The sequence below is a fragment of the Pinus tabuliformis genome, chromosome Q (assembly GCF_031772625.1).
Source record: "Pinus tabuliformis cultivar Carrire ecotype Pingquan chromosome Q, CPIR1, whole genome shotgun sequence".
Lineage (NCBI taxonomy): Eukaryota > Viridiplantae > Streptophyta > Pinopsida > Pinales > Pinaceae > Pinus > Pinus tabuliformis.
The window spans coordinates 251,338,882-251,353,426 of record NC_142296.1 but is presented as its reverse complement, the minus strand read 5'-3'; the positions used below and the strand labels follow the sequence as shown (position 1 = coordinate 251,353,426).

The window sequence follows — 14,545 nt, the reverse complement described above, 5'->3', positions numbered from 1 at the left end:
AATATGTATATTCAATAATTGAATAATGAATCGATGATTACATTGTTCTCATGACAGTATACCTTTATAGGCATGTACTAATCAGAAGAGTAAATAGGTGTGACTGATGACTTTCAATTGAATGTTGATTAATTATGAAATAACTAGCTATTAATTATTGATTATTATTAATGACCACACTTATTATGCTTATACCTACACAAGAAACCTGGCTAAAAATAGATATAGCTTGCCAGCGATAATAAAGAAATCAATATAAAGATAATTCCTTTGCTATCATTAATCGTATGGCCTTGCGGGGACAAGATAGAGCTGTTTAAGAAATGTAGCTACCTGTTCTGTACTCTTCCATAAGTGGGATGAGAAACAGTTAGACTGCCTTGTTGCATACAAAGTGATAATCAGAAACTTGTCATTCTGGTAATTAAAGCATTGATGGTGTGTTTAATATTTAGAAATTCATGGACATGAACTATGTATGTTAAAAATGACATAACGTAATTTTCCATCTTTGTTTCTCTTAGCACCTTATCGAATGGACTGTACAAAGAAACTTCATAGAAGCCAGGACCAAAATCTGAAATCAATGGCAGATACATGTAGAGACCTATTTCATTATCTGTTAAAATCAAATTTCTTGCTCAAAGTTTCACAGTCTTCTAGTCATAAGAACCAGGGTTCAAACAATTTTGGACTTACCGACAATATACAAATCCTAAGAAGTTCAAGAAGTCTTCCAGTATATCAAGCATCTTTGTCATTTGTGAGAAAAGTAGCACACGATGTCCACCTTCTTTCAATCGTGGAAGCAGCTGCATACACAATATACTAAACTGATGAGATATTACGTTCTTTACCAGAAGAATTTCCAACATCTATGAAGGAAAATTATAGAGAGCAGATACAAGACATGAGGGTTTACAATGTGCAGGCGTAGTAGATTCCCAAGATTCATAATAACTAAATGAAAAATTCAGACTTAAAAACTACAAGGTTAATTAAACCTTTTCTAATAGCTGAAGCTTTCCAGACGCTCCAACTAGCATCTCAAATGCCTTTCTCACAGAATCACTTACTGGTTCTTGTCCTGGGAAAAGATACTGGCAACATAAAAAACAAATGCATATCATCTCTTGGACGACTCTGCTTTAATCAATGGTTCCAACAGATCATGATTATTCCAACAACAAAACTATAATGAAGTGCTGCTTTTTCTATCATTAAAACTATTTAAAGTACTCACTCATAATAATAACTGTAAAATACTTATACAGCAGAAAATTTCAGCAGCATTTCATAATTCACAAAAGTTAATACAGACTCCAAAATAGATTAGGTGTGCACTAAAAATAGAAAATAAATTTCCCACAAAGCTACATAGATTGCAGATAAAAAGAGATGAGATAAACCATTTTTTCATGACCATTAGTGTAACTGATGAATGTTGGAACTATTAATGTCCAGTAGCAGATAAGTATGGAAGAAAAGGGAATGTTTTATGTAACTCTGCTATAGAATCTGTCACCCATTCAAAATTCATGGCACATCTCTCATTTTCGTCAGCCTCTCCTACTCCAACACAGCAGATCCTTGAATTTCAGCAGTTGCAAAGTTCAGGAAGAGAATTGGGAAGTAATGATGGAGACTTTTCTCGATACACTTCAACATGAGGTTCCACTTGGGTGCACATGGCACTGATTCATGGCACTACTTTGGAGGCATGCTTACATGGCTCCTGCTAGCTTTTGTTGTATCATTGAAGAAGAGCCTTCTTGTTATGTTGAAGCCAGGGCTCAGGATCACATTGGTGACTGATATGAGCAGGAATGAAGCCCTGTAATAGGAATGTCCAGACACATTAGGACCCAGATCAAGATTTGTGCAAAGCCAGTGGTCAAACACAACCTAAAGGAGGAACACTCTGCACATTGAAGGTCTATATCATGAAAGATGGCATGGAGAGCAAAACAACCTGTATTGGACGATACCCAGAGCATAACAGGCAGCAATACAAGAGGATAGAAGAAAACGGCCCTCTCTTGGATGAGGCCATGTGGCAGTGGAAGTGCTTGTTTAGTCAAAGGGGGTCAGTTGATGAGAACCATTCCACTCCAGGGGAGCATTTTAGTTGCCTGATCATGAATTTACCCCTTGTAAAAGATACATTTTGTGCAAGAAGGCACTTAAAGCATACTAAAGTTACTTTATAGGACATTACACATTATCCAAGGCAGATTCAATATCATTGGGGGCATGCTTCATCCTTGATATATATTTGCAGCATTACACCTTGTTCAAGGCAATGCTCTACATATTTGAAGGAGAGTCCTTTATAGGAAGACATGCTATGTGCCATTGCTGATATGGTTTAAGCCCTTAAACCAAGAATTTATGCATGCTCAAAAGAAGTAGAATAATGACATGTGGCATTTGGATCGATGCAAAAGTGAATGAGGTCGCAAGTCAAAATTGGATTTATAAGCCTAAAGAAGATCAAATGTAGCATCACCTTCAGTCATGAAGCAGAACATTGGGGTTTGTGGGCTCTACAAAATGTCTGGTAGGGTTTGACAGGCCCAAATCAACAAGTCAAAACTGTCTTTATAAGCCTAAGGAAGTTCAAATCGAGCATCAACTTCATTCATGAAGCAGAGCATTGGGATCGATGAGTTATATAAGAGGTAAACTAGGGATTGAGAGGCCCTAATCAAACATAAAGAATGCCTAGGCAGGTACACGCCCTAAATTTTACACGCGTAAGAGTGGATAGGAAAATATATAAGAACAAGAAAGAAGGGATCAATTCATTCATTAGATGATGCAATGTCTCATTAAATAGTAGGAGAGAGAAGTGTGTTAAGTAACTCCCAAATACCTAAATATTAACCACTACAATAACTACTATATTACATGCATCATTATTAATCACTTTATTTGGGAGCACTTATTATTCATTTAGGTTCTAATTTCTAAATATTACTATTATCTCCAACACCCAACCATAGTGGTCCTTTTACATGCTTGTTCAAAATACAGTAGGACAAGCATGATGTTTGCAGACCACAACATAAGATTCAAAATAGCAATTGCAAGTAAATTGTATCCAACAAGGTTGATGAAGTACCTTTTATGTCACCATCCTTTTATCTAACCATTGACTCATTAGCCAGATGAGCCAACATTGGTTGAATAGTTAATGTTTCCACCATTGACATGAAACTAGGCTTGTCCACGGTACTTGTTACCACAAAATCTAGCAGGTCTTGGAGAGGGGAACCCTACAAGACAGAGCTAGACTAAGTGTTAACAATGGGATGATGGCCCATTGTCACCATAGCCAAGGTCCCCTGCTCTTTACAGATTTTCACCGATGGGAGTAGTCCCGTTAAGGTTTACAACCACCTATAATAGATATCCTAGGGTTTAAGGTGCAAAGTGGTGGACTAAGACCTCTCAATGAATGCTCAAAGTTACAATATAAGGCTTCAAAAGGAACTTTGCTTCCTATAAGAGACTTAGGAAAAAGAGACATGAGATCTAGGGTTTCGTGATTTTGCGTGGATAGAGATGCTCCCAAGATCAAGGTAAATAGGAGAAAGGGCTTCGTATGATATACTTCACCAAGTACTAAGTTCATACAACCCTCAAAGAAATCCCCAAGTTGAGGAAAACTAGCTAGGGTTTCCCTCTTCGGGCAACACCTAGGGCATGAAATTTTATGGAGTAAAATTGAGTGGATGCCCACCAAACTTGGAGAATAGGTAGCTTAGACCCTACGCTAGATGTTTAGGCTCTAGAATTCTCATAAAACCCCTCCCAAGGAAATTTGCTCTAAACCCTAGTTACTTGTCCTACTTTAAGAGGACCGAAATTTTAAAGAGAAGATTTTATTGAAGAAAGATGAGTATGACAACCAAGGACTTGTATTAGTGTCTTGTCCTTTGGGCATATGGAATCTTAGGAAGTTCAAGAATCGATGCCTAGGTATCGATGACCAACATTTACCCACTTCAAAAAATAATAGAGTTTAATGGAGAGTTAAAGGATTCCTTCAATAGGAACATTCATTACATGTCATACAATGAATAACATATGCAATATTCAACTAGAAATCCTTTTCCAAAATTAATTTTCAATAATTAGTGCACAATTAGCACATACGTCAAACAATTTCAAGAAAAAAATTCCATCAACATAAAGCACTTACAAGATAACATGCAATATATTCATCCATTATCCAAGAAAGCTCCAAAGACAAGATTGAATTAACTTCCAAATATCGAAATGCACCCAAAAGACCTCCAATAGCTAAAAGAAGGAACAAGTGAGAAAATCCTCTAAGAGATCAAATTCCAAGTGTGACGATGATGAGAGACTAAATGAGGTCTCTCATATTTATACATGTCCAATCAAGTCTAAATTTAGCCTAAAAGCCCTCTTAGTTCTAAAATGATGAGCAAAAACTAATTGAGGTTACAAGCCAACCTCATAGCCAATATTAAAACATAAGAAAACACAAACAAGAGGGTCGAAATGATGATGGCATCCATGTGTAAGCCTCTTTGAGGTATGCGTTGAGCTCTCTTAGTGCCAAGTTGAGTGAAGTGGGTTCCATAAATCATCCCCTAGGGGTTGGCCCCTATATCTCTATGCAAACCAACGTGTGGACCCTGGTTTTGTGTTTGGGGCACAAAATGGATCTCATGGGTCTCTTGGTGGTAAAGTAAGTCAATTATGCTCCAACGTTGAGATCTCAGAGAATGGTACTAGCCCTCCCATGTCTCAAAGGTTGAGATAAGCCTCATCTAGGTCTTTGATCAGCTGCCAAACAATGTGTACACTACTAAGTCAACTAGAGCATGCTCGTCCAATTGCATCATCTCGTGAATAATGTGGGTCAAAGAACAGATTGCTGTGTGTTGATTTTTGTAACTATGGTCGGTCTTCATAATGTACATTTTGGTCCTTATTGTATTTGTAGGCATGTTCTTCATGCTAGAGTCAAAAAGGAAAATTTAAAAGACATGTTCTTCACGTCGGTTGAAAAAGAAAAGAATTTAAATTTTTTAATTTAAATATTTTGGCTCTGCTCTCGCCTCACTTGCACACCTAGCTTAATGTGGGAAAAATCCTCAACCCCACAAGGTGTGATCTGGGTGGCAAACTAAGAAGAGGTTGTCACCTAATCCCAACTCTCTCTGTTAAATCTCTCTCCTATTTAAGCTAAAGGGGGTGGTCCCTAATGAAGGTTAATGAATGAAATATCAGTTTTCTAGGAGACTAAAGTAAATGGAAAGCTTATCAAAGATAACTTGATCCCAAGATATAAACAAGAAAGTAAAAACATATGAGCAATATTCAATGGTTCATTCAAAAGATAAAGAAGATAGATTAATGCTTAAACAAATAATGAAGAAAGTCTTCCTTAGGCTGCCAATGAAGCAAGAGGAAATTTTACAAAATAGTCACTTATAAGAACAATATTTCCTCTTCCTTAAAAGGGGAAAAACTTAGCACTTGAGCTACAAAAGGGTCTTTTGCAAATCTGAAAATAAATGGGACTGTTTTATAATCTACACAGGCTAAGCTAATGAGTATGAGTAAACTCTCATCTTTGCTTATAGCTATCATTAAGCTCTTTTATAACAATGAAGCGTAAGATTTTGAGAAATAAATTTTAAATGGATTATGCTTGAAATATGAGCAAAGGCTAAAAATCCCTGCAAGACAAATCGAAAGATGAGGGCTTGAGAATTAACAAATGTGGGATCTCCTTCAAATATTTTCAAGAATGTGTTGGTTCCTCCAAGAACTTCCCCTCATGCTTGAAGCTTAATCCAAGGAAAAGTCAAATTCACATAGTCAAATTAGATACATATGGGTTTAATCACATGTAATGACGAGAAAATTTTAGAGATATATTGGACATCAACTAAAGCGTTCTCTATCTAGAGCAAGTAAATAAACCTCATGCCAATGTAAGACAGTTATACATCAACACAACATGAAAAGCATAATGGAAATAATAGCATAATGAAATGGGTAGACAAATGAACAAAAATGATCAAAATATTACCATACACGATGAGAACAACACCTGAAATGTAACCCCAAAGTCTTTATTGATATTGCAATTGTACAAAATAGCAGAGCTTCTGCAAGCACAAGAGCTCGTTTCAATGATGCCAAATGAGAGCTCAAAGTTCATTTAAATAAAGAAATGGGAGCAAATCCCATTTCCAAATCAAATGACAAGTGGCGTGGAGGAGATCCAAATGAGGCAAAATCAAATTCCAAGTGGGCTAGCAATGTACAAGTGGAAAGTACGTGTATGCTAGTGTAGACATATCTCCACAAATATTTCTATCAAATCTCCAACCTAAAGACTACACATGCATTGATCTTTTGACTATCCTGCATGGATATTTGGCATGTGCATATAAGTGTTCGCTAGTTTATGCATAGAATATAGTGAGGTGGGGTCCTCACTTTACTAACACTTCAAATTTATATAACATGCCTTGCACTTTAATTCCACCATTATTTAAATTAAATTAACTTTTGAAACTCAAACATTTCATTGTGTTTCGTGAACTTCAACATGGGACCCGTTACCCACCTGTAAAGCATAATGGAAATAATGGCATAATGAAATGGGTAGAAAAATGAAAGAAAATGATCAAGATATTACCATACACGATGAGAACAACACCTGAAATGTAACCCCAAAGTCTTTATTGATATTGCAATTGTATAAAATAGCAGAGCTTCTGCAAGCACAAGAGAAGCTCTGCTATTTTGCTCTGCCAAATGAGAGCTCAAAGCTCATTTAAATAAAGAAATGGGAGCAAATCCTAGTGCCAAATCAAATGACAAGTGGCGTGGAGGAGATCCAAATGAGGCAAAATCGAATTCCAAGTGGGCTAGCAACGTACAAGTGGAAAGTAAGTGTATGCTAGTAGAGACATATCTCCACAAATATTTCTATCAAATCTCCAACCTAAACACTACACATTCGTTGATCTTTTGACTGTCCAGCATGGATATTTGGCATGTGCATATAAGTGTTGGTTGGTTTATGCATAGAATATAGTGAGGTGGGGTCCTCACTTTACTAACGCTTCAAATTTATATAACATGCCTTGCACTTTAATTCCACCATTATTTAAATTAAATTACCATACATGATGAGAACAACACCTGAAATGTAACCCCAAAGTCTTTATTGATATTGCAATTGTACAAAATAGCAGAGCTTCTGCAAGCACAAGAGAAGCTCTGCTATTTTGCTTTGCCAAATGAGAGCTCAAAGCTCATTTAAATAAAGAAATGGGACCAAATCCCAGCGCCAAATCAAATGACAAGTGGCGTGGAGGAGATCCAAAGGAGGAAAAATCGAATTCCAAGTGGGCTAGCAACGTACAAGTGGAAAGTAGGTGTATGCTAGTAGAGACATATCTCCACAAATATTTCTATCAGATCTCCAACCTAAACACTACACATGCGTTGATCTTTTGATTGTCTTGCATGGATATTTGGCATGTGCATATAAGTGTTGGTTGGTTTATGCATAGAATATAGTGAGGTGGGGTCCTCACTTTACTAATGCTTCAAATTTATATAACATGCCTTGCACTTTAATTCCTCCATTATTTAAATTAAATTAACTTTTGAAACTCAAAATTTCATTATGCTTCGTGAACTTCAACATGGGACCTGTTACCCACCATCTATGGGTAGTATGCATAGAAGAAATTTTTCTCCTAGATGGTCCTCAGTTGGTAGCCAACAACCACTAGATAGCTCGATCTGCCATTATCTCTGCCACCTGAGTCGGCCATGTGGTCCCTTACCCATCTATTATGATCATATGTTTGAAGGTGGGCCTCCCAACCCCGAAGGTATGACTTTTCGTTGGTATAATTGAGTAATTTTCTGTACTTATCATGGACACTTTTAGGTATGGATTGGTGGGGGGATTTGGTGGAAAAGGTGGGCTAGGTTTGTACTCTTGTCTCCTCTGCCCAATTTGGTGGTTACCCTTCTATCCTAGTCTCATGGGATCTCCTTTACTAGCCATTAGCTTTAGGGTTGGCACTATGTGGGAAATCCTGATTTTGGTTGCGTGGTCCTGCTTCCCGACACCATATACATCACTCTCTTACACTCATTCTAACCCCATTCATCATTTTTCCCATTAGGGTCCACATAGGGTTAGCCTCCCCTTCCTCTTCTCCACACCTTGCGTCGGGCCTGGAACGATGCCTCAGAGGTTGATGCAAATAGAAAGAAAAGAAAAAGCATAATTTGGCCACTCTCAACAAAAATTGTACCACAAAATACAAAAGATAGTTGGGACATTCAAATTTCGTACGTGGGAAAAAGTCAAACATGACCTCTACCCCTTATTTATGGCCATCACCCTAGTTCCTGTGGACCCTAGATAAGCCCCCTTCCACATTAAGGAACCCATGGTTGTCTCAACCACTGGTGGGCAATGAAATGCCCCACCTTAAAAGGAGGTACCTACTACTATATCCTACACACCATGCTCTTATCCCCTGGAGCATCAAGCAATTTTGAAGAAAAATCAATCAAAAGGAAAAAGGCATATGAAGAAGAGTGGAAAAACAAAGGTCAGGGCAACTCATGTACCATGATTTGCTCCCTCCTACACTCATTTATCTAAGTGTGGGCTTCCCTCATTATAGCTACCCTGACATGTGGCCTGGAGCATTCCCCCGATCCCCACTTAGTTCCATCATTATATCACATCCCACCTGCCACCCGATGGATGTACCACGGACATGTTGTTGAAGAAAATGTAACTAGGTTCAATTTTCATTATGACTTGTAATTATAATATTATGTAAAAGAAGAAACAAATTATTATTATTCCTTGCATCATGGGTTTCATGAGCAAGATGTGTTTACCATAGGTCAAAGACTTCTTCTTGATGTCTTTAGGATTTTATGTCTTAACATAAGTATTATAGAAGTCATGTTGTAAAAGATCTACGCTCCAATAACGAGTGTCACTATCCCCTTGCAAGTCGGCTAAGTAAAGACAGTGATCTCCTTGTATGATATGTCGGCCTAGCTTAAGGTTCTCATGTCGGCCTAATATACCAACGTTGACTGCTATATTTAAGAAGTGACATTGCAATACACCAAGGGGACTTCAGATCATCTCTAAACAAGACAGCGAAGAAGTAGTAACGCAATACATAGTGAACGAAAGTGATACATATCTCAGGAAGTTGTTGAAGAATCTAGGGCAAGTAGGATTTATGTGATTCTTCTTGACTTGATAACTATTTGTGAGGCATTTTTCATTTTCTTATTAGCGCAATTTTCTCTTTAACATTATTAGAGTGTGCGTTACTTATTTCATCAAAAAGACACCAAAACAAAGAGACGAAAACACAAGAAGTTGGCATCCTGTCAGGGCCAAAACCTCTCCCTCTTGGAGAGGAAAACCGACACATAATTCTATTTATAGAGATTCCAATTGACGAACATGACCATGAACCTAGACCTAGATAAGCCTCTCCAAGACCAAGACATCAATCCTCTTGATGGCCACTGTTGAGATCTTCATTTTCATTGTATCATTGAGATCTTTGTTTCTGCTACAACACCATGACTGCACCTTTACCAAGATATTCATCACAAGATCATTACTGTTGTTCCATTGTTCATATTTTCAGTGAGATCTTTTACAGTTCTGAAATCATTATTAATACTATGAGATCTCGCTATTGAGATGTATATAAATATATCTATGACAGTTGCATTGAGATCCTTTCGTGATCAATACTTGCACCGAGATCATGACTTCGTTTAATTCATGTTGAGACAGAGTATGCTTGCACCGAGATCATGACTACATTTAGTTGATGTCGAGACAGAGTATGCTTGCATCGAGATCATGACTTCGTTTATATTTCGAGACACAGTATGCTTGCACCGAGATCATGTTTAGTTCATCTTGCATCGAGATTTATGCTGAGATTGTTGTTATGTTGAGAGTGTGTCCACAAGCATGTCGAGACAGAGGAGTTGCTTCAGTGAAGAGTGTCGAGATAGTGAGGAGACCGAAACTGTGATCACCGTAGTTGAGTTCTCTTCATTGCATTGAGACCCTAATTGCATCCTCCTATCATCATAGATATGTTGTGTCTAAGTGTGCTCATTGTCTACTATAAAATCCATATTATATAACCCATCTAAAGAACTGAGATTGCAAGGTCCTTTTGTTTGCTCACTGTGATTTTCTTGAGAACTTCAGAGACACCCGAGATCTGTAGCTTATACCCACGAAAATCACAGAGGAAATTGATGTCTTCTTATCTCACTTTTGCACAGACCCTATAGGGTATATATAGTAGTTTCATTCTCCATAATAGGCCAACTTGAACCATTGAAAAGGTGTGTCATTTATGCAAGCCGACATGACTGATCTTGCTTCATTTTGCTGGCCGACTACATCAAGAGGATTATGCTTTCTTTGGAGGGCTAATCTTGACATAGTGTAGACTTGTATACATTAGACATGAGCTCAAGAAGAGCATGACATTGACTTTGACTCTTTGATTGTTCTAGACTCATGAATGAGCAAGAAACTCATTCGAATAATTTACAAAAATAATATTTCTTTTTCTTGACAAGTACAAAGATCAAAATTACATTTACAAATACCAAACCTAATTACACTTTTATTCAACAGAAGTCTCGGTGAAATTTTAATCTCTTATATAAATATATATATATATATATATATATTAGAAAAGCTCTGACTGAAGTCTGGATACACATCATATAGCCCTCAGTGAAGCATGTATATACACCTATCATCTCTCGGTGGAATTATGTCCCAACATCATCAGTATAGCGAAGAATATAACGCACTGCCTCAAGACTGTCATAACTTATTCATAGTAAAGTGAAGAACTGTGGCAGCCGAAGAATAGATGTCGAGGACTATGTCAAGACAGCGAAGGTATAAGGAGACCGAAATCTGAAGGAGTGCAGTGACATGAGGATAATAGACTGTGGACTAAAGGCCGAATAGTGCAAGGGATAGTGACAAGCATCTTGGAGGTAATCTTGAGTCAAATTTGTCAAGGGTCTTGGTATTCATCAACATAATATCTATAAGAAGAGATTGAAGGGCTTTCCTCTCAAGAGGAGAGGTTTTAGCCCTGGCTTGAAAGCCTAAACATTGTTTCAATGTCTTATTGTTTTGGTTGCTATTTGATGTACTGAACATACACAACAATAAGGATCTAAGATAATATAAAAAGATGTACATAAGTAGTAATCAAGTAAGAGAAATAGTAATAAATAAAATGTCCTTAAATTCTCAACACATGTCACCCCCTTCAAAGGCAGAAACCACCTAATAAGGTCCTTGGTTAACCCCCTTATTGATCTTGGATACAATTGTACATGCCAAAGCCCACTATGGAGGGGCATGCCACCATGAAGTGCCCCATTGATTCCATGATTTGTAAGCTCTTTTACATGATTATTTTAATGATTTGTTGTATTGGAGGGCAAAGGGATGCATTGGATCTTATGCAAGATTATAGGTGGATCTCCATTTGGGGTTTGGTCTCCCTATATGGGGTCCAAGCCCTCCAAAGGGCCACATTGGCACCTGTAGGGTGAGCGTTGAGAGCCAATACTTCATGGATCACCAACTCCACTCAGTGATTGCTCGTGTTCCACCTTTTGGAAGAGGATGATGCACTTGGTTCACAATGCCCAGTCAACTCCACACTTACACCATATAGATGAGGATGTGTCTCACTGTAGGAGACAAAGGGAGGGCTTATGTCATCATCTTAAACCTTACAGATGGTTTACAGGCATCATCAATCCACTTGGGGACCCATGAGGATGTCCTTGTGCCCCCACACCCACTTGGGAGCACCAAATATGACTTACTTGGGAAACAAGGGGCCAACCCGTTGTCCACTATGTTTGGAGTCCATTCTCTCAACACAGCATACTTTGGACTTCATTAGGCCTTCTCAATGGCCCATGAAGTCATTATATTGATCATTCAACCCTCTTGAGACGCTTAATTTTTATGTTATTGAACTATCTTGGTGGGCTTGTCACTAAGTCATGTCATTATTGAGCATTATTATATTATTTGGCACTAAATAAGACAAATTAGGCTATTTGAATCCCCTATTGGATTGTATAAATAGATGAGAGGATGATTCATTTCTCTCATCATAAGTTGGATTACTGTTGGAATGGATTAGTATCTCTTGAGAGATTTTCGCACTTTTTGTCTGGATAACTTTTGGAGCTTTCTTGATGCACTATGATGTTTGGATTTTCGCTATTGTCTTTGGAGCTTCTTTCTAATGTGTTGTAGCAGCTGCAACACCCTCCAAAATTTTGGCCCGCATCCAATTTCGAAGCCTCCTTTGAGAGTTTTATTTTATGTTTGCATGCACTCAGGTTCACCCTGTGAGCTCGTGTGAATCATTGCCCCCACCTTGCTTGATCGTTCAACGGCTGTATGTTAGTATCAATGTCTCACTTGCGACCATGATCTAGTCGTGCACAAGGTCTTCACTTTGTGTGTGTGTATCGTGTTTGCTAAGTAAACATTCGTCGCATTCACACACGGAGTCATATGCACTATCGCACAAGCGTCGTCACGGTCGTCCAACGATCGATCACAAGCGTCGCGCTTGTCGCTCACACCATCAGTCGGTCATGTTGAGCATGTGTTTTTTTAATGTTTTGAGGCGTCTTGTCGTCAATTCATGTGAACGTGTGTTTGCAAGGTCGAGTATGCACCATTTCACTTGCTCATACACTTAGTCATTTCTGCTGAAATTCTAACGACCAGATCACCCTCTCACAGTCGGACCATCACCCCATCATCGACTCGATCGACTATCGTCATTTCTGCTGAAATTCTAATGACCAGATCACTCTCTCACAGCCGGACCATCACCCCATCATCGACTCAATCGACTGTCACCAGAACAACACAAGAGAACCCAGCAAGCCATTTCAACCTGCGTTGCCCGCAAGCTTATTAATCAACCCTCCTGTTGGTCAACCGGAGAGTTTAACCGAGCGGTCAGCCCAGGACTGACTCCCCTAAAAAATTGTGCAGAGACCGCAGACCATGCCCGCTCCATTGATTGAGAAAATTGCACAGACAAGCCGGATAGACACCAGTGCCCATCCCTGTCTCCATCAGAAAATTGCACAGTTTTCCTAGCCAGTCACCAGTCAGCGGAACTGCTACTCACCCAGAAAACTGCGCACATTTCATGAGCAAGTCCTCCACAGCCCAACGGTCCGCTCAACTCAGAAACTGCGCAGTAGTCAGCAGGTCAACCTCCCAGCAACTGCGCAGTTTTTCCCACCGGCCGCTTGCTACGAGCTCCCTCCAGGAACTGCCCAGTTTTTGTTGCCAAGCTCCCATTGCCCGCTCACTCCAGAAATTGCGCAGATCCTGCCTGCCCAGTCCTCCTGCAACCTGCACTGCTTCTCCCAAAAATTGTGCAGATTTGTTCTCCCGCTGAGCTAGATCTCGCGGATAGTCACTGTCGATCCAGCATGCCCGTCTTCGTCTCCTAGTGACTTCTACATAGTTTTCATCAACAGTGCCCAGAGCCCGCATCCCAGCTCGAAACTTGCCTCGCGCAGTTTCGTAACCTTGTCCTCTCTCGATCACCTACATCCGAAAACGATCATGCATCATGGTAGGCTAGGAGGTTTATGGATTTGATGTTGTCTCGTCATGAGTGACTACAGATACACGTACATGAATAAACATGACGCGATGACATATGGGGTGAACAAACGATGCATGTGAGAAGATGTCTTCGCAAACAGACGAACACGCGAAGATGTGTTTGCGGATAGACGAACAGACAAACACGTGAAGATGTGTTTGCGGACGAACAGACGAACATGCATTTTCGCAAACAGACGAACATGTCGAGCATGCCAAAGAACAAGCAAGGAGCAACGTGTGAACGCAACATCAAGCGAACAAAATGACCATCAAAGACTTCGCACACCCTGCCATGTAGAGGTGAAGTTGTGATACACCATGAGGACATCCATCACTCAGCAACACTGCAGCTCGACATGCACACCAGCAGCAGCACGAATGTACCAGCACTGTCATGTCGAGTCATGTCATGAGTCATGTCAACCACATCACTATTGTGGGCCATACTGTGTCAATCAATGTAATGTAACGTGGAAGTCCAAGAGACCCACTTGTAATCTGAAGAGTCATGTAAAGTTGAAAAGTCATGAAAGTCAAACAGTCATGAGGGAAGTCGAACAATCACAAGGGTCAATTTTACCCTTGGCTATAAATAGCCCTCATTTGTACATGCAAAAGAATTTTCACCTTGGCTCCTCCCACATAGTCTTGAGATTCTGTAATCTTTTCTTTGAGGAGTAAGTAGTGGCTCCAACGCCCGTCCACGGGGTTAGTGATGTATGGTGTATTGATGTGTCTTGGAACTTCGCTTGATTAAGAAGCTTG

At 39.3% G+C, this 14,545-nt stretch overlaps 1 protein-coding gene across 3 annotated transcripts in view; it reads right to left on the bottom strand.

The window, feature by feature from the left end:
* LOC149219119 (uncharacterized) overlaps positions 1-14,545 on the bottom strand; it is a 289,169-nt gene that overhangs the window by 53,078 nt on the left and 221,546 nt on the right. For all 3 annotated transcript variants that reach the window (XM_089384274.1, XM_089384275.1, XM_089384276.1), the window contains 2 exons: positions 1,005-1,100; positions 700-812 (listed from right to left, as the gene is read on the bottom strand). In XM_089384274.1, the coding sequence (XP_089240400.1) occupies positions 700-812; positions 1,005-1,100 (209 nt within the window). The remainder of the gene's footprint in view (positions 1-699; positions 813-1,004; positions 1,101-14,545) is intronic.